The following is a 21,882-nucleotide window of genomic DNA, read 5'->3' on the forward strand; positions in this document are numbered from 1 at the left end:
GGCTGTGCTTAGGAAGTGTGTACTTCATTCTTGCAGAGATGGGGAGCTTTGGCATTATAACAGTTTAGAAGCGAAAGAAAGCTTAGTCATCAACTCCTTCATCAAAGAGACAAGGAAACTGAGCCTCTGAAAGGTTAAGGTGCTTGAAAAGAAATACAAAATTCACAGATATGGGTCAAGAATTAAGTTCCTGTCTCCCAGGAATGACAGGATCAGGTACATGACTTAGGAAAAGTATTTCAGGAGAAACGTGCCACATAGACTAGAGAAAAAAGAAATTGTGTAGAGTATAGTTTAGGAGTGAAAAGAATTTGGATGTAGCATAATTTAGAATCCTTCTATTACTAAGTTGCAATAGTAACCTGTTAAGAATTTGACACACTTTGATAGCCGAATGTAATGTTAATTTGGCTATAGGAAATTCACTATCTTGGCTATATAGATTTCACTGAAGGAGGGAGGGAGAGGGAGGGAGAGAGGGAGGGAGGGAGGGAGGGAGGAAAAGAGAGGGAGAGAGAGACAGAGAGAGAGAAAGAGAAAGTTTTCCTGCCAACCACATCAATAACATACATTGCCACTTGTGCCAGGTAACTCTTCATTGGGAATGGTTAATTATTAACATGAATGTCAGAACTAATTTCAACAACTGTGAATGGTAAAAGCAGTTTTAAAAGAAAGTAAACTTCACTGAGTTTCAGTGTCTTTAAATGTCATTTCTTTAATAACAACTATAAGCCTATGATTTCTCTAAGTAACAGAGTACACATTTCACTGTGTTACCGACACAATAGTTACACACACTGCTATGGAAAAACAGCTAAAGTAGGTGACCGTAAAATAGATGAGGCTGATTATCGTTTGTGGAAAGCAACCTCTGTACTTTATAGTCATACCTTGTAATAATCACTAGCAGGACTACCCAAAAAAATGCCATGCTGGATCCATATGAGCATTATACCTAAACATAAAAGAGCATTCTTGTCCTTCTTGATGATTATCTCCAAAGATTTCTGATGGAGCCCTATTTTCCTGTAATACACTGCCTGGATCAATCATCCAAGAAATTACCTTAACATTTTCCGTATTTTCTAATGGCACCTGCATTGTACTTTTACAGTGCTTTCATGCCTATTATTTCAATTTTTTCTGGGTTTAAATAGTTTATCTATGTCTTACCATCTACCTTAATGGCACAATTTAAGATTATTACCCTTAGAAGCATTATTTTGAATTGAAAGAAGGTTAACATATCTGTAACACTAGTCTAAGTTTAAGGGAATTTCAATAAGGACTTAAAAAAAAATCACTTTTGTCTTCTTTCTTAAGCAGCACATTACATTTTCATTACTAGACTTAAGTTTTATGAGGACACAGATTGTGACATACTATACCCTGTAGATGCTCAAAATGCTTGCTCAAATAATGATACCAACAGTGACAGCAAGTTAACTCTGGATGCATTTGTGTGTGGCCAAAGTCATCAGGGCTGACTTGGCCTATCAGGATGCCTAGGCAATCTACTGTGCAGACTGGACTTCCTCTGCTGGTCCCTTACATGTTGATACTCTCAGGGCTCCAGCCACAGACCTTCCCTTCACACTCTATGCACTCCACCTGAGCAAAGGCTTCCATTCCCATGGCCTATTACATGTGTGGATGATACCAAACTGTTCTTTGATTCTGGCTTCCTTCCTAAGCTACAAATTTTCTCTCTTAGTGTCTATTAGATATTTCCATTCCTATCTCTTACTCTTAGATATTTCCATTCCTTGAGTACATCTCAACACAAGCCCCAACTGAAGTCATCATCATCCCCCCTAAATACTGTTCCTTCTCAGGTGTTGCCTATATTAGTAAATAGCCCCACCCAGCCCCACTAACAGTGAAACCCAGGTATACCTCATTTCCAATCTTACTCACCTACAGTGAATACATCGCTGATTCCCAGTGATTCTACCACCAGAAATATATCTCCAATCTATCTGCTTCTCTCCTTTTCTAATGAGACCATCCCTGAGGCATCATCACAGCTTACCAGAGTTACTCCTAACTGGCGACTCTGTCTCCAAACTAGCTCTCATTCAATCTACTGGGCAGCCAGAATGCTCTCTCCATAATGTGAATATGTTTAAAAATCCTTAAATATCTTACTATGGTCCTTAGGAAAACATCCAAACTCCTTGTCATGGCTTAAAACATCCTGTAAGAACTGGAAATTGCCCTGTAAGTTATACTAAAACACAGCAAAATGGATAAGCACATGGGGTCTAGAGGAGCCAGAGTGACCCGTCACTTCCTAGCTATTGCAGTCAAATTTCTTGATTTCTCTGTCCCTCAGTATCCTCACCTGTAGAATGGAAATAGTAACACTGAACTCACAGTGTGGGTGCAAATGTTAAATGAGATAAAATACAATGCTTGACAGTGTCTGACACATCTGACACATAGTAAATGCTTAGTAAATATTAGCTACTGTTATCACTCTAGTTAATTTCTCACTTCTCTTCCATTTGTATTCTTAGTTCCATCCATAGTGCACATCTTTCATTTCGTCTTCTCACACATTTCTTCTTCCTTTACATATCCAGTCCCTCTGGCTACAACTCCCCCTCCACAATTCTTCAGGTCTCATCCTAAATGCCACATCCTCTGGAAAGTCCTTCTGGCCCCTCCAGTCTCCTGTTAGGTGCCCTTACTATGTGCTCCTCAAGTGTTTGTATTTTCCTTGCCTTACACTTGTCAGACTTTTCGGTACTTTCTTTTCACTGCTAAATTGTAAGTTCTGTGTGAAAGGCAACTGTATTCCCAGTGCCTAGCACAGAGCCTAGCATGCAGTACACCTTTAATAAAAAGTTATGTGTATGAATAAGTGTGTCCTTCCTCTCCTACAATGCCCGCCCCCCCCACCTGCCGTGCTCCTCCTAAAACTGCAGTTGGTAGAACAGCACTACCTTCCCATAACAGCTATCCATAAAATACAGTTCAGAAAAGGCTGCCACAGAACAAACATGGTCAAATAATACTGGGAAACAAAGTTGCTTCTGAACCACAGCAATTCTCAGCATCTTTTTTATACTATAGGCATTGTGAATCTCCAAGTTGTGTGAGTGGGGGAGTGGTGTATATTTCTCAAAATATCTCCTGCAACCAGTACTGGAAGGAACCATACGCATAAATCAAAAAATCTCCTTTTACAGATTCAGAAACTGAGGCCCAGAAGGGCAAAGCGACCTGTCCAAGGCCACACAGCAACTACATACAACAAGGAAGAGAGAGAAGTAGAACACCAGACGCCCATTTTGGCCCTTCCAGTACAAACAATGCCTCTGGCTACTTGGGTTCGCAGGTGTTGCCACCTTAAATTTTATTATCAAACCATACTAAAGGTCAGTTTTCCTCGGCCAACTGCCTCCTAGGCCTACAGTTTCTAGTCTGTCTGCAACACCCCTCCCCCTCCTCCACACTATATATACTTGCCCTGTGGCCCATCCGGTGCCCTGCGAGACTGACTGGAGTGGGGGAGATAGTTTCTTTCCTTCTGTCTTTCCTTCAGAGTTTATTTTTGGACTGTAAACTTTTTCCCGTAAACCAAGCGAACCTGCTAATTTTAACGCCTTCGCCTTTGAGCTCTACTCGTTACCCCAGCGCACTCCACCCTACCCTACCCGCTCCCTCCCTCGCCCAGACCCTGGGTCTTTACCTGGAACTGCCATGGCGCTGGTAAGAGGGGTCTCGGGACCCCTGGGCTTTCGAGAGGGCGCTCGCTTCCCGCTGGCCGCGAGGACAATACACAGCTAGGACGGCTTCTTCCTCCCACCGGCGCCGCGGCACCCAGGTGACAGTCTGGGAAGGCCCTAAAAGTCTCCGGCGATAGCGGAACCAAGTAGCTGGTGCTCTAGTTTCTGGGGGAATTGTATTGTAGGCTCACTCGGTCCGAACCATTACTGCCAGCTTCCAGGGGTTTAATGGATTTGCACACGCGTTGAGTGAAGTAAACAACACAAAGACTTACGAATTGTTGTCTTAAAAATTGTAATGCAAATTAAATTAATCTATAGGGGCTTAATAATCTTTTTCTCGATTCCCTGCATGCTACTGGAATTCCCCCTTCTCAGGATTAGCGGTGCTCGGATCCGGGAGCAACATGGCAGCATCCGTGAGGCGCTAGCTTTAGGAAAAGAGAGCGTTTGGTGTCGCTGCTTTGCGGGATTTTGACAGGTTGCAGCTTTCCACGACCTCCCGATTTAAGGAAGTGTGTACCGATAGGTGGACAGCTTTAGTTATCGACCGTTCGCTCTCATCCCCACTTAGGAGCAGAGTCCTGAGCGCTGACCAGCATGAGCAACATTTACATCCAGGAGCCTCCCACGAACGGGAAGGTGAGCGTCATCTAGGGTACCTGGGCTCCCCAAAGTGATATCTCACTGGTTAAAGGAATTCTGGGGTCCTAGGGTTGGAAGAGATTAGAAGTCTTGTCCTTACCCCTGCCTCTGAACAGGATTGCATCGAAAGCCATATACTGGCACTTCTCAGCACGTAATTGAAAAAGTCCTCAAGTGGAGATTCCTCCATCTACCAACCTCTTGGCCCTACTTGGCTTCAACCTAACTCTGCAGGCGTTTTCTAGGGTCGTAGGTAAAAAGCAAAGTATATTTTATAAATTGACTTTTTTTTTTTTTTTTTTTTTTTTTTTGCTTAATTTGGAGATCGCCTTTTCTCCATTTGTTCTACAATCCTTTATTGAATGCCTACTAGGCACCAGGTGCTGGGGATATAAAGATGGATGGATAAAACCTAGTTGTTGCCCTAGAAGAGCTAATGGTTTAGTTTGAGAGGCAGGCAGGTAAAGAAAAACCTTATATGTTTGGTAGGCGTTCTAATGGAGAGAAGAGCATATTGCTTTGGTAGTACTGAGAAGTTAGCAACTGGGAAAGTAGGGAAAGGCTTCATGGATGAAGTGCCATTTGAGCTGGTCTTTGTCAGATAAAGTGGGGAATGGAAAATGTTCCCACATTAGAATGAGAGAATAATTTCCTGATTGATTTTGATGGTCAAGGTATGTCAATTCCTATTCAAAGTGTTTATATGCAGTATGAGGCAGTCAATAATGGAATAAGTATCACTTGAATTCTTGAACTGGGACCTAGTCTGTATCACACACAAAATATGATGAACCAGCGTAATGGAGAAAATAAAATGAGAATGAAAGCATAGAGGTGAATTAGGATAAACTGAATTTGTATCAGATACAATTATGTTGCAATCTTGTTTATTTACATTTTGTAATACAGTGAGAGCAGTTTGAAAACAAAAGCAAAAATGCTGTAAATGATACCCCCAGCAAACATTTTAGTGGGTTTTTTGGGCAGAGCAATTCTTTCAGTTCTGCTGTTTGCACTTTTCCCCCTCCTCACTCCTACCCTACATCATTGTGAAAACCCAGAATATCTATCTCTTACTTCCAAATGTTTCTTGAGAGTGATATCACCCCCAGTTGATAAACACTGGTAGAGATAGAATACATTGCCCATCCTGCTAGGCAGGAAGTTCACACTTGTTTTTCCTTTCTGTAGTATACTCTAGCCTGCTCAAATGGCATTTTAGCAGAGAGGGCTTTCCTATCAACTCTCTATAATACAGCAAACCTCATTCATATCCTGCATTCCAGCATTCCCTGGCCTCCTTAACCTCTTTAGTTTTTTCTCCAGTACTTTTTTCTTTTTCAGTACTTATTTTTTATTGTTGTATCATCCTCCACTACTCTCGCCCATGGAATGAGCATTATGAGGGCAGAGACAGACATCTAGAATGGTGCTTGACACATGGTAGCAGCAGTTCAAATATGTACTGAATGAATGGGTGGATGAATTAATACTGTATTTCTCTTAACTTCTGAGAAGTACAAAGCATCAGCGAGTTTGAGGTTATACTTCTACTGTCAAGGGCAGACTTATTTGTTTTACTCTGGAGGAAGATTCAACATGGTCATAAAGATGAGAAGCTTTAACAAAGATATATGCCTGAACAGAAATCTTTCATTCAACAAATATTTACTGAGCACCTAGCATAGGCCAGGCTCTATGCTAGGTTTTAGGGACACAATGGAAAGGAAAACCAGCATTGTCCCTATTATCAGAGAGTAAGTTGAGTGAAATATACCGTGGTGAAATAATCATGCAAATAAGTGTATGCAAACTGTGGTGAATATTGTCCTTCTGAACAGAATTGGGCTGAGGGAGAATATGAGGCATAGCCCAAGTTTTCCTTCAAAACAAGTTTGGGACTTTTTCCAGCATAATAAGACTGATTGAAGACATTGAGGCTTCAAAATTTTGTACCATAGAGAGCATGGCAAGAATTTTGGCCTGGAAGGAATTTAAAGCAGATGTAATAAAAAGTTTCCTTAATGAAATGTTTGTTTAGTGGCTGTACTGTCTAATGCTACATTAGGTACTGAAAGGATTCAGAGATATTCCAAATATGTGGGACAAAATTTCTCTCTTCAAAGAGTATAGTATCAACTTGGGAAGTAATTGACACATTATACCGGTGGTTAACCCCTGGCAGTAGTCTGTAAATATGCTGTGTTATGTTATAACTCTGGCCTTTGAGGATGAGGCACAGAATTGTAACCCTTGACAGAAGTTTTCTTATCTACTGAAAATGAAATTTCCACATACTATGATGATTTAATCTAAATTTTATATTAACCCATATATTTATTCTTAAGAGACATTTTATTATCAAAGTATTGTCTTACTTGTAAGCTTTAAGAAAAAGAGCCACTGATGCTTGACATAGTAGTTATGGCTAATGGGAAAGCATGGCCAAAGGAGGAGCCATGTGCCTTATTTTTTAATTCAGTAGTTAATCTTCTTTTTTTTTTTTTTTTTTTTTTTTTTGGCGGTACACGGGCCTCTCACTGTTGTGGCCTCTCCCGCCGCGGAGCACAGGCCCCGGACGCGCAGGCTCAGCGGCCATGGCTCACGGGCCCAGCTGCTCCGCGGCATGTGGGATCCTCCCAGACCGGGGCACGAACCCGTGTCCCCTGCATCGGCAGGCGGACTCTCAACCACTGCGCCACCACGGAAGCCCTAATTCAGTAGTTAATCTTCTTAAAAGATTAAGAAAACCTGGTAAACAAGGTGGCCCAACCATATATGCGTTCTTTTTACTGGGAATAAGTTTCCTGTGGTCAAAAAATTTTATAAGAATAATATTTACAACAATAATAGCTATCATATTTTGAGCATTTACTATTTGTCAGGTACTGTTCTAAGCAGTCTGTGTATAATAACTCATTTTGTCCTTACAACGAACCTATGAGGATATTATTATCCCTGTTGTTTTTAATTGAAGTATATGTGACATACACTATTATATTAGTTTTGTGTTACAATATAATGATTTGACGTTTGAATACATTGCAAAATGGTCACCACAATAAGTCTAGTTACCACTTGTCAGCATATAAAGTTAATACTACGTTATTGACTGTATTCTCCATGCTGTACATTTCATGCCCGTGACTTATTTATTTTTTAATTGGAAGTTTGTACCTCTTGATCCCCTTCACCCATTCTACCCACTCACCTCCCACCTACTTCCACTCCTTCTCTCCTCTGGCAACCATTTGTCTATTCTCTGTATCTAAGAGTCTAGGTTTTGTTTTGTTTTGTTTGTTTGTTTTGTGTTTTAGAGTCCATATGTAAGTGAAATCATGCGGTATTTGTCTTTCTCTGTCTGACTTATTTAGCATAATACTCTCAAGCTCCATCCATGTTGTGGCACATGGCAGTATTCCTTTCATTTTGTTTTTTTTTTTTTTTTGTTACAATGGTAAATTTTATGTTATTTGTATATTATCACAATTTAAAATATTTTAAAATTCGAAACGCTTCCACCTAAAAAAAAATAAAATCTACCTGACAGTGTTGTTGTGAGGATTAATAATAGATGAAAAATATTTATGATTTGTGGGCTTTTATTAATTTGCATTATATTTTAATTAAAGTTTACACACACACACACACACACACGAAATGTGTGAAGTGCTCAAAGCAGCGCATAGTAAGCAAGCACTGTGTGAGTGTACAGCGTGATTACTGCTCTGTAAATGTGTCTGATTCCCCAGCTGGGCTGTGAAACTGCGAGGACCCAGACTGGCTCATCCACCTCTGCCTCCCTGGGACCCAGCACAGTGCCTGGCATATACTATAACAGCAACAACAATCAATAAGAACAAATAGCAAAATAATAGCTAGTATTTACTGGGTTCTTACCATACACCAGGAATCATTGCAAGTGCTTTACTTACATCAGACCATTTAATCCTCACAGTAATCCTATGAGTTATGTTCTATCATAATTCCCACTTTACAGAAGAGGAAGCTGAGGCCCACAGAGATACAACATTTGATGCATCAGAGGACTTAGGCGGCTTATGACCCGCTGTGACAGCATCTACTTTCTGCACCTGCCTGGAATGTCTCTTTGCCATTAAAGTCGTCCTCATCCTTCCTGCCCCAGCCCAGGCACCATCTGCTCTCATCCATCCCTGACTCTCCTTCCCCCACTCTTTTTTTTTTAACATCTTTATTGGGGTATAATTGCTTTACAATGGTGTGTTAGTTTCTGCTTTATAACAAAGTGAATCAGTTATACATATACATATGTTCCCATATGTCTTCCCTCTTGCGTCTCCCTCCCTCCCACTCTCCCTATCCCACCCCTCCAGGCTGTCACAAAGCACCGAGCTAATATCCCTGTGCCATGCGGCTGCTTCCCACTAGCTATCTACCTTACTACGTTTGTTAGTGTGTATATGTCCATGACTCTTTCTTGCCCTGTCAAAGCTCATCCTTTCATTTTTATGGCTGAGTGGTATTCTAGTGTGTATCTTCTTTATATTCATCCATCAATGGACACTTAAGTTGTTTCCATATGTTGGCTATTGTGAATAATGCTGCAGTGAACAGAGGGGCACATATATCTTTTCTAGTTAGTGTTTTCATTTTCTTCAGATAAATACCCAGAAGTGGAATTGCTGGTTAGTACAGTAGTTCATTTTTAATTTTCTGAGGAACCTCCGCACTGTTTTCCATAGTAGCTGCACCAGTTTATATTCCCACCAACAGTACACAGGGGTTCCCTTTTTTCCACATCTTTGCCGACACTTGTTATTTCTTATCTTTTTAATAATAGCCATTCTGTTGGGTGTGAGGTGATACCTCATTGTGGTTCTGATTTGCATTTATCTGATGATTAGTTGTGTTGAGCATCTTTTCATGTGCCTATTGCCCGTCTGTATGTCTTTGGGAAAATGTCTATTCAGATCCTTATACCCCTTTTTTAATCAGATTGTTTTTATGTTACTTAGTTGTATAAGTTCTTTTTATATTTTGGATATTAACCCTTTATCAGATATATAATTTGCAAATATCTTCTCCCATTCAGTAGGTTGTATTTTCATTTTATTGATGGTTTCCTTTGCTGTGCAGAAGCTTTTTAGTTTGATGTAGTCCCATTTGTTTATTTTTCCTTTTGTTTCCCTTGCCTTTGGATCAGATACAAAAAAAAAAAAAAAATTGCTAAGACCAGTGTCAAGGAGCTTACTGCCTATCTTTTCTTCTAGAATATTTATGGTTTCAGGTTTTATATTCAAGTCTTGAATCCATTTTGAGTTTATTTTTATATATGGTGTAAGATAGTGGTCCAGTTTCACTCTTTTACTTGCATCTGTCCAGCTTTCCTAGCATAGTTTATTGAAGAGACTCTCCTATCCCCATTGTGTATTCTTGCCTCCTTAGTTGTAAATTAATTAACTGTGTATGTGTGGGTTTATTTCTGAGCTTTCTATTCTGTTCCATTGATCTATGTGTTTTTTTATACCAATACCGTACTGTTTTGATTACTATAGCTTTGTAATATAGTTTGAAATCAGGAAGCATGGTACCTCTGGCTTTGTTGTTCTTTCTCAAGATTGCTTTGACCAATTGGGGTCTTTTGTGGTTCCATACAAAGTTTAGGATTATTTGTTCTGGTTCTGTGAAAAATGCCATTGGAATTTTGATAGGGATTGCACTGAATCTATCGATTGTTTTGGGTAGTATGGACATTTTAACAATATTCTTTCAATCCATGAGCACAAAATATCTTTCCACTTATTTTGTGTCTTTTTCAGTTTTTTCATCTATGTCTTATATTTTCATCTATGTCTTGAATTTTAAAGATCATTTGCCTCCTGGTTAAATTTATTCCTAGGTTTTTTGTTTTTGGGGTTTTTCTTTTTTTTTTTGATGCAGTTGTAAATGGGATTCTTTTCTTGATTTCTCATTCTGATAGTTTATTATTACTGTATAGAAATGCAGTAGATTTTTGTATATTAATTTTGTGTCCTGCAATTTAACTGAATTCATTTATTAGTTCTAACAGTTTTTTGCTGGAGTCTTTAGGGTTTTCTATATAGTATCATGTCAACTGCAAATAGTGACAGTTTACTTCTTCCTTTCCAATTTTGATGCCTTTTATTTCTTTGTCCTGCCTAATTGCTGTGGCTAGGACTACTGGTACTATGTTGAATAAAGGTGGGTAGAGTGGGCACCCTTGTCTTGTCCCTGATCTTGGAGGAAAAGCTTTTAGCTTTTCACCATTGAGTATCATACTAGCTGTGGGTTTGTCATATATCACATTAATCACATTGAAGTACATTCCTTCTATACCCACTTTGTTGAGACTTTTTATCATAAATGGATGTTGAATTTTTTCCAAAGCTTTTTCTGCATCTATTGAGATGATCATATGATTTTTATCTTTCATTTTGTTAATGTGGTGTAATACATTGGTTGATTTGTGGATTTTGAGCCACTGTTGCCTCCCTGGGGTAAATCCCACTTGATCATCCTGTGTGATCCTTTTAATGTATTGTTGCATTTGATTTGCTAATGTTTTATTGAGAATTTTTGCATGTATGTTTGTCAGGGATATTGGCCTGTAACTTTCTTTTTTTGTGGCGTCTTTGGTTTTGTTATCAGGGTAATGCTGGCTTTGTAAAATGAGTTTGAGACGGATAGGTATTAAATCTTTCTTGAATGTTTGGTAGAATTTATCAGTGAAGCCATCTAGTCCTGTACTTTTGTTTGTTGGGAGCTTTTGATTACTGATTCAATCTCCTTACTAGTAATTGGTCTCTTCAGATTTTCTATTTTGTCATGATTCAGTCTTGGGAGATTGTATGTTTCTAGGAATTTATCTGTTTTTTCTAGGTGGTCCAATTTGTTGGCATATAATTGTTCAGAGTGTCTCTTTGCTCCTCTGTGTTTGAGTGGTATCAGTGGTATCAGTTGTAACTTCTCTTACATTTCTGATTTTATTCATTGGAGTCCTCTCTTTTTTTTTTCTTCATGAGTGTGGCTAAAGGTTTGTCAGTTTTGTTTATCTTTTCAAAGAACTAGCTCTTAGTTTTTTATTAGTTTTATTGATCTTTTCTATTGTTTTTTAGTCTCTTTTCATTTATTATTATTTCCTTCCTTCTACTGACTTTGGGATTCACTTGTTCTTCTTTTTCTAGTTCATTTATGTGTAAAGTTAGATTGTTTTAGATTTTCTTGTTTCTTGAGATTGGCCTGTATTGCTATGACCTTCTCTCTTAGAAACACTTTTGTTGCATTGCATAAGGTTTGGTGTGTGGTATTTCTTTTTTTAAAATTAATTTTTATTGGAGTATAGTTGCTTTACAATGTTGTGTTAGTTTCTGCTGTGCAGCAAACTGAATCAGTTATATATATACATACATCCCCTCTTTTTTAGATTTCCTTCCCATTTAGGTCACCACAGAGCATTGAGTAGAGTTCCCTGTGCTATACAGTAGGTTCTCATTAGTTATCTGTTTTATACATAGTAGTGTATATATGTCAATCCCAGTCTCCCAGTTCATCCCACCCACTCCTCCCCACCTTGGTGACCATAAGTTTGTTCTTTACATCTGTGACTCTATTTCTGCTTTGCAAATACATTCATCTCTACCATTTTTCTAGATTCCACATGTAAGCAATATTATACAATACTTGTTTTTCTCTTTCTGACTTTCTTCACTCTGTATGACAATCTCTAGGTCCACCCAAGTCTCTACAAATGGCACTATTTCGTTCCTTTTTATGGCTGAGTAATATTCCATTGTATATATGTACCAAATCTTCTTTATCCATTCCTCTGTCGATGGATATTTAGGTTGCTTCCCCTTTTGTTGCATCCCATAAGGTTTGGTATGTGGTATTTCTGTCCCTAGGTATTTTTTAATTTCTCCTTTGATTTCTTCAGTGATCCATTGGTTGTTCAGTTGTATTTTTAATTGAAGTATTGTTGATTTACAACGTTGTGTTAGTTTCAGGTATACAGCAAAGTGATTCACTTATACATACAAGAGCAAGTCTCTTGGCATCATTTTTCCAATAGCATTTGCTCACTTTGTGTCTCTGTGTCACATTTTGGTAATTCTTGCAATATTTTAAAACCTCCACCAGGGAAAAGATTATGACTTGCTAAAGGCTCACATGAGGATTGGCAGTTTTTAGTAATAAAGTATTTTAAAATTAAGGTTTGCACATTGTCTTTTTAGACATAATGCCATTGCATACTTAATAGACTACAATATAGAGTAAACATAACTTCTATATGCACTGAGAAACCAAAAACTTTATGTGACTCACTTTATTGCAATATTCATTTCACTGTAATGGTCTGGAACCAAACCTGCAATATCTCAGAGGTATGCTTGAATATGAAATGTTCAATAGGCAAATCCATAGAGACAGAGAGTAGATTAGTGGTTGCCAGGGGATAGGAAATATGGAATCTTGTCTAGGTTCTCTTTAACAATAGAACTTTATTTCAAGTATACAAGGGGATAATGAGGTAGGAAGGACATTTGTTATGTATACTGTACTTCTAAGATTGGGATATATATCAGGCCTTGTGGAAAATCAAAACGTGTTACACAGTGTTGTTTTAGATAATACAATCTGAGGTAGAGGGAGTTACTCAGCCTCTCATTTTGCATCCCACATGTATATTTTCCAGGAGAATGAGAATCCACTTGGATTGGTGTGTCACCATTCAATATGGAGAATTTCTTTTGGGTGTTGTTTCATGCCAAGCCAAGTTAGAAGGCCTTTCTCATGTCCAACCAATATATGAATGCTTTTGACTTAGGCACTTTTCTCTACTCAAATCAGTTGTGGCCAGAGTTACTTGGGGATTTATTTTGTGACATGTGGCAGGGCCCTAGAGCTTGATGGGCTGTTTTTCCAGTATAGTGTGGAATTTATGGTGAACTTTGTGGAGGCAGTACAGTGAGATAGAAAAGGCATGGGCTTTGCAGCAGACAGCCTTTGGCTTAAATTGTTCACCATGAGACCCTGGATAAATTTACTTTATCTGAGTCTGTTTCTTCATAAGTATAATAGGAGTAATGATACCTATCTTGTAGGTGAGGATTAAATGAGGTAGGATATGTAAAGTGGCACAGAAGCTAACACCTGGAAGGCACTCAACAAATGTCCGCTTCTTTTTGTAGAGGAAGTGTAATGGATTGAGAAAATCATGCACATTTGCATTTTTAGTTCTTTTATATTTCTTTAAGGGTTAAGAACCATTTTAAAATCTACCACAGTATAGATATTTTCACCTCTTCCACTCCCATGGAGCATAATTGTAAGAGAACTATGTAGCCAGTAAAACCCCAAAAAGATACAATAAATTCATCAATGTTACATAAATTATGGCAATTAATTTGAGCTTCTGAAACAGAAACTGAAAGGCAATTATAGCAAAAGTGATGGTGATGGTCATATATCATTGACCATTGATCACAGATTGACACTGATCTACTTTGGCACACTGTGGGGTGGGTGTGTGTGGGGGGTGATACTAGAGAAGTTGGATTCTAGCTGTGCCACAGTGTTCAAATTTAGAGCTTTCCGTTCTTTTTGGTTATTTGTGGTTATTAATAAGACTGTTATGAGCTGTCTCCTCCTGTGGGCTCAGTAGGGATTTTGGTTGCTGCAAGATGGCTGGTTGCACCAAGGAGTAACTGCCTTCATGAGCTATGGAAAGAAGGCTATCAAAGGATTCCATTTACCGTAGATGGTAATTTTAAGGCACACCATTTTAGTATTATACAACCCAGAATTAGATTAAGAATGTTCCTTTGTAAGTTAGGAATGGCGTGATTTTGAATGAAAAAGTAGAGTGTTTATATGTTGAAAGGTAATTGTAAAATTTTCCTACAGTGCTGTAATTTCATGGGATTGTTCTTTAATTTCTTAATTTGCTACACCAATTTTATTGGAAGAAATGCTGTAGAACACTTTTTAAATTAAAACAAGTTTATATTACTGATTTTTAAATGAATGAGGTTTTTTCCTGTGATTCAAAAACATATATGCTATTTTTTCTTAAAGCCAAAATTATTTCTGAAAATGGTATTTGAAAGGTATAAATGTACAGTGACTTGTACTGAATATTTGAAATTTTTTGAGTATAACAAAAACCAAGCAAAGTTTCTAATTTTTATTTTAAAATTGAGAATTCAGTAGTGAATACTTTAAGTTGAGCAGCCAATCAACTCATCATTAAGCAAAATGATAATTAACATAGTGATTTTGTATGCTTTCTACAGGTTTTATTGAAAACTACAGCTGGAGATATTGACATAGAGTTGTGGTCAAAAGAAGCTCCTAAAGCTTGCAGAAATTTCATTCAGCTTTGTTTGGAAGGTAATCATAATTCTTGAATTTTATTCTGTAGGAGAAATTTTGTTAATTTAAAAATAAACTGCAGGGACTTCCCTGGTGGTCCAGTGGTTAAGACTCTGTGCCCCCACTGCAGGGGGCATGGGTGCAATCCGTGGTCAGGGAACTAAGATCTCACATGCCACACGGTGTGGCCAAAAATAAATAAAAATAAAATAAAATAAACTGCAGTGTATTTTTCCATAACATTGAAGACTGGTGTTAAATAGTGGTAATGGATGCTGGGAGTTGATATAAATGATACCATCTTGAGCTGTGTGTCAAGAAATGGAGAGAGGAGATAAAAATCCTTCCCCCCAATAAATCTCTATATCTTTTTTTTTAATCTTTATGTCTTTAACAGAGATATTTATCTCAGCAAATAATACTTTGATCTTTTTTGATCTCCTTGGCTGTTTTCACTTCTTTCTTTCATCCTCTAAATATGGGTATTCCCTAAGATTGCCTTTAGTTCTCTATTGTCTTTACTCTTCAATTGTTACTTCCAACCAAGTGACTGTCAAATATAGAATTCCAGCCATTTCTCCTCTTTTGAGCTCTAATTTACATATCTAATTGCCTAGTGGACTTTTCTACTCAAATCTTCTACTGTCAGCTACAACTAAACTGATGAAAACCAAATTTACCAGTTTCTTCCTCAGACTGCCTTGACTGTCACCAGCGTGATTGTAATTGCCTTTTACCTGGTCTTGCATTTTCTCATCTTCGATCTCTTTACCCTCACATTTATTCATCTGGTATTTGAATCCTCAGGCAGCTTAGCTTCCTTGCTTTCCAACTTTATTTTTCATTGCATATAACCACATGGTTTCAGTTGACTATTATCTTTATTTCCTGAGCAGTTCTTTCCCATTTCCACTCATACCTCCTTCATATCCTGAATCTTCTCATATCCTCCCTCGCCTTTTTGGAATACTTTCCCTTCTCTTCTTTTTCTACTCAGGTCACTTTTTTTTTTCTTTTTGGCTACACGGTCTGACTTGTAGGATCTTAGTTCCCCCACCAGGGACTGAACCCTGGGCCCCAGCAGTGAAAGCACTTGAGTCCCAACCACTGGACCGCCAGGGAATTCCACCACTTTTTAATGTCTATTCAAAATTCTACTTTCTCCACAAAGCCTTCCAGCTAGCTTTCAGTGATGGTATTATCAATGTCACTAGTAACTCTTAGATTTGAGTAATGAAGTTCAAGGTATAAGAAAACAGCACTTTGAGTCAAAAGCAAGATGTGAAAGAGCATACAAAATAACCAGTAGTATGGTACAGTGAGAGTTCTCCAAATAGATAACTAAACAAGCAAAATTACCAGGGGAAGATTTAAGGAATAAAACCACCCAGACCAAAACAAAAACAACCGCCTCTCCAAAACAAAAAATAAATCGAGCTGACAAAAAAGAAAAAGAGAAAAGAAGACATCTGTAAAGACCATTATTAATAATTGCTATGGCAGGCAGGAAGGAAATTGAATCAGACAGGCATTTCAGTCAGAGAAGCCTCAAATAACTGTCAACAGAGCCGAGAAACACAGTAGACACTGAAAAGTAAGACTTGTTTCTGGAAAGAAGTTTTGAGGAATCAAAAGCTCAAATTTTACAGAAGAGTGAAAGTACAAAAACATTAGAAAGAATAAATGGTAAATTATAATCCATGACCAGGTGAATGGAAGAAACAGAAAACATCTGGATATAATATAACAATGAAAGAAGAAATAAGGTTCTTAAGTTAGGTGATGATGAAACAATTACAACATTAAAAAATTATTTCCCTATTTATGAGAATACAATAAGAAAGAAAAAAGAACAGAAAAATAATAAGAAAAAATAATTAGAACAATTCTTTTAATTGAATAGGTGAGAAATAGAATTATTATTGCAAAGGCTAACAAGAAGCCTGAGAAAACTAATAAAGCTCCTAAATGAATAAAGTCAAGGTTTTAAAATTTTAATTCAGAGAACCTCATTTTAATTCTCTGATTGTATGATTTAAACAAGTGATGATATTTCTAGATCTTGTAATGGTCATATCAATATTTTAAAAAAAGGACATGATTTCCAAAATTAAAAAGCAAATAAATAAAAATGAGCAAGTGGGAGCACAGCCTCAGATACTGCTCTCAACTAAAATGGTGTTCACAGTTAAAGGGAAATTCTTAGTATTTTTTTTCCAGCTTTACTGAGGTATGATTGACAGAAATTGTATATATTTAGATTATACAACATGATTTTTTTAAAGGTGTACAATGTGGTGACTTAATATATGTATACATTGTGAAATGATTACCACAATCAAGTTAAGTAACATATCTGCCACCTCACATAGTTACCTTTTTGTGTGAGTGTATGTGGTGAGAACATGAGATGTACAAATTTCTAGTATACAATACAGTATTATTAACTAAGATCACCATGCTGTGCATTGGATCCCCAGAATTTATTCATCTTATAACTGAAAATTTGTATCTTTTTGACCAACATCTTCCCATTTCCCCCATCACCTCCAGCCTGTGGCCACCACCATTCTACTCTCTGTTTCTATGAGTTGAACTTCTTTAGATTCCACATATAAGTAGGAATATACAGTATTTGTCTTTCTGTGTCTGGGGGGAGTTTTTAGTTTTTATGAAAACAAAACATTTACAGTTACACAGACTTAACCTTGGATTTCAGGTCTTTGTAGGATAGATAGGTAAACATTTAAAAATGAGTGAAAATTTTAAAAAATTGTAAGTTTAAAAAGTAGGTTAAAAAAGAAGAGAAGGAAAGGGAAGCTTGTTATCTTTGAAAATTTTGTTAGTTCTTCTGAAGAATGAGGAAGGAGAAGAATTTTAGGTCTGAAAAACAAAGTGGGGAGCAGAAAGAGAAGTAGATAAGAAAATCCAAATTTTTATACTTTATGTGACTATTAACTCCTGTGAAATTTTACCTCAGCCCTGTCTCCTGAACGTCCGTGCTTCATCAGTTATCTTTTATCCCCTTCCTCCTTTAACAAGAGTTTTAATAATTTTTTAGAAGTTACAAATGTAAGTATATAGTAAGAGATTTAAAGAAATATCTTACAAAACTAAAATGTTTGTTTAAAAAAACCCAAGAGGCTAAAATAGAGAGCTCACAAAGGAGATTTAAATAAAAAGTTATTAATGGTAATATTTACAAAATTAAACACAAAACAAAATTCTAGAAGAAGAACCAGATATATATGACTTTAAAATGCAAATATATATTCCTGTGTGTATTAATACTTGGGCAGAAATATAATTAGTCAAAATATGTCATGATACCCATACATTGTACAGCCAGAAATAAAAAACATAATGACAAATAGCAGACTCATGGCATCTGAATAGAAACTTCATTTCCTATTTGAGGTACATGTAAATTTCTTTTTTTCAATACTGGAGAAAATTCAGGAGGATATTATGAACACACATAATGAGATAATAAAACCCCTTCAAAATACTTATGGGAATGATGCATAAACATTTAAGAAGGACGTCAAACGTTATTGCAAGCAGGAAGATCTTTTAAGCACATGGTAAGCTGTAACTATAAATGCATAGTTCAACAGTGATTATTAATAAATTACAAGGAACTGGAAATAATGGATATGGAAATTATTTGGAAATTTGCAATTCTAGGCACAATAGAGTACAAAATTTAAGGTGTAGAGAAATTATAGAAAATTTCTACCCAATATATGTAGTAGTATAATAATTTCATTTATCCAACAAGAATATAATTAGGAAAATAAAGGAAAGCTTAAAGTTAAAATCCAACATCACTGAAATACTTGTTAGGAAATAGGAAAAAAAAATAAGATGGGTAATTTTAAAATTTGAAAGCACAAGTAATAAAGACCTCTTTCATGTCCCCCTTCCCTCATATCTAATAGATCTCTGAGCCTTATAGATCCTGCTTCCTAGAGAATTCTTGAATCTGTGCCTCTCAAAATAAGCCATAGTCAGGTCTTGACTCTTAGGACAACAGTTGCTCTCTCTCTCTCTCTAAACCTTGTTACTTCCAATCAGTTCTCCATTATGGAGTTTAAGTGATCCTTTGAAAAAGTAAATCTGATCATGTGCTCAAAAACTGTTGATTGCATGCACTATTTACAATAGCTAGGTCATGGAAGCAACCTAAATGCCCATTGACAGATGAATGGGTAAAGAAGATGTGGTACATATATACAATGGAATATTACTCAGCCATAAAAAGGAACGAAATTGGGTCATGTGTAGAGATGTGGATGAATCTGTCACAGAGACTGTCATAGCAAAGTAAGTCAGAAAGAGAAAAACAAATATCGCATATTAACACATATATGTGGAACCTAGAAAAATGGTACAGATGAACCCGTTTGCAGGGCAGAAATTGAGACACAGATGTAGAGAACAAACGTATGGACACCAAGCGGGGGAAAGCAGTGGTGGGTGGTGGTGGTGGTGTGATGAATTGGGAGATTGGGAATGACATGTATACACTGATGACTAATAAGAACCTGCTGTATAAAAAAATAAATAAAATTAAATTAAAAAAATAATAAAACTGTTGATTGCATATTATGGGCATAAAGGATTATTTTTATTTTTTGATACAGACTCAGGTAAGTATTCAAATTTGAGTATGGATTTGTAGAATTTAAGTGAAAATATTAAAGTCTGACCTCACATTTGTTTTGACTTTGAAAATTTAAAGGTTGCCTCCACATTATCTTATTTAATCTTCAGAACAGCACTGTGAGTGAATTTATATTATTAGTTTTATAATGAGAAAATTACATGTGCAGTATGATGACTGTAGTTAATACTGTGTTGCATATTTGGAAGTTGCTAAGACAGTAGATCTTAAAAGTTCTCATCACAAGAAAAATAATTTTGTAACTATGTATGGTGATGGATGTTAACTAGTTTTATTGTCCGTGAACATTTCACAATATATACAAATATTGAATCACTATGTTGTACATCTGAAACTAGTGTAATGTTATGTGTCAATTATATCTCAATTTAAAAAAAGAGAGAGGAAAGAAAAGAAAAAAAAAGAAAGAAAATTGAGTTTAAGGTTGCACAGCTAACAAGAGGCAAGGCTCAGAATTCCTGACTGCTATATACATTTTTAATCAGAGTAAATGGTTACTTAGGGATACAGGAGAAATACTTGTAGACTTCTTGATTTTTATAGTTTCTGGTTTGTAACCAAGGAGAACTTGTCTGTACTGGGGAGTTCTTGTGAACATAGCCTAACAGCTCTTCACTGGGAGAAGCTATTGAAAAAAATCCATTAATCTTCCTTTCTGCTTCTTCCAATCCATCCTATGTTAGATTACAGATTACATTTTTTTAAAATGTGGATTTTATTTCCAGTTATAGCTTGCAAATGTAAATAATTATGAGGGTGCCTGCAAGCCACAGTATTATAGTACTTCATGAATTATGATAAACCATAGTCATGTTTTGACTAATAAAGTATCACAAAGTACTCATGCAATTGGTGTTTTATGAATTATGTCAGTAATTGTATCATTACAGTGTCTGGCCCACAGTAGGCACTTGATAAGTATCTGTCATTGAATGAGTTGGGTTGGTTCAGTTTCAAGTAATAGAAGACTCAACTCAAAATTATTTAATTAATGAAGACATTTATCATCCTCTTTGATAAGAAATCTGGTGTCCAGAAGTTCTGCAGCTCAGTAAAGACTTTAGTGAACTATGCTCTTTCTCTTTGCTTTGCATTCCTCAGCATGTGATTAAATTATGACTATGCTCAATAACTGAATCCAACTCAATAATTAGGAGATCACATATGATCTCTCTTGTATGTTTATAGCTTCCCATTAATATATTTATATATAAATATAAGTAATTTTCTTCATTTAGCAAACTTACTGAGAGTCTAATTGGACTCATGTATTGTGTTAATTTATTTATTGAAAATTTCTTGAGGATGGTGCATTGATGGTGCTAGACCTATAATCAGTGAGTAATTTTGATATATCTTGGGTTTGTATGTTGTTTGTATAAGTTAATTTTCTATGGGGAGAAGAGGAAGAATTAGGAAATAAGGTATTTATCTCTATGAGGGTTTCTCAATCTCCAGGACTGTTGACATTTTGAGCCAATAATTCTTTGTTGTAGGGGCTTCCTGTGCTTTGTAGGATGTTTACCAGTATCCCTGGCCTCTACCTACTAGATGCCAGTAACATCTCCCATGTGTGAAAACCAAATATTTCTAGACATTGACAAGTGTCCCCTAGGGAAAAAATTGCTGCTTTTCCTCACCGCAGTTGAGAACCACAGATCTATACCAAAACTCTCCAATTTTTATTTTGAAAACTGTAATCCAGAGTTTAAGAGAATCCTGAAAGTAGATACGAAACAACCACTACCATGGTTTCTATAGAAATTGTTCTGTTTTGAGTAGATTTTTTTTTTTTTTTTTTGCAGTACGTGGGCCTCTCACTGTTGTGGCCTCTCCCGCTGCGGAGCACAGGCTCCGGACGCGCAGGCTCAGCGGCCATGGCTCACGGGCCCAGCCGCTCCGCGGCATGTGGGATCTTCCCGGACCGGGGCACGAACCCGCGTCCCCTGCATCGGCAGGCGGACTCTCAACCACTGCGCCACCAGGGAAACCCCTTGAGTAGATATTTTATAATATGGAAGAAAAGACTTTGGTTTAGGAGCCTATTTAACGTTCTGGGGGAAAAAATCTTGTGACTAGTTGTATTTACTCTGATAACTATAGATACACTTAGTTTTAGGCATTGATAAATTTTTCTTTTATTAAAGTATGGTTGATTTACAATGTTGTATTAGTTTCAGGTGTACAACAAAGTAATTAAGATATATATATAGATATAGGTAGATAGATATTCTCTTTCAGATTTTTTTCCATTATAGGTTATTGCAAGATATAGTTTTCTGTGCTATACATTGGTCCTTGCTGTTTATCTATTTTATATATATAGTAGTGTGTATCTGTTAATCCCAAACTCCTGTTTTATCCCTCCCCACTCCTTTCTCCTTTGGTAACCATAAGTTTGTTTTCTATGTTTTCTATGTCTGTGAGTCTCTTTCTGTT

General features: G+C 36.8%; 2 protein-coding genes across 2 annotated transcripts in view; one reads left to right on the forward strand and one right to left on the reverse strand.

The window, feature by feature from the left end:
• Positions 1-3,889, reverse strand: part of SREK1IP1 (SREK1 interacting protein 1) — a 58,269-nt gene extending 54,380 nt beyond the window's left edge. Inside the window, exon 1 of the mRNA XM_065874792.1 lies at positions 3,701-3,889. Within this exon, the coding sequence (XP_065730864.1) occupies positions 3,701-3,713 (13 nt within the window). The 5' untranslated portion in view covers positions 3,714-3,889. The remainder of the gene's footprint in view (positions 1-3,700) is intronic.
• Positions 3,890-4,117: 228 nt separating this feature from the next.
• CWC27 (CWC27 spliceosome associated cyclophilin) overlaps positions 4,118-21,882 on the forward strand; it is a 225,279-nt gene continuing 207,514 nt past the window's right edge. Inside the window, exons 1-2 of the mRNA XM_065873991.1 lie at positions 4,118-4,379; positions 14,678-14,774. Coding sequence (XP_065730063.1) covers positions 4,338-4,379; positions 14,678-14,774 — 139 coding nt within the window. The 5' untranslated portion in view covers positions 4,118-4,337. The remainder of the gene's footprint in view (positions 4,380-14,677; positions 14,775-21,882) is intronic.

Source organism: Phocoena phocoena, chromosome 3 (genome assembly GCF_963924675.1).
Source record: "Phocoena phocoena chromosome 3, mPhoPho1.1, whole genome shotgun sequence".
NCBI lineage: Eukaryota > Metazoa > Chordata > Mammalia > Artiodactyla > Phocoenidae > Phocoena > Phocoena phocoena.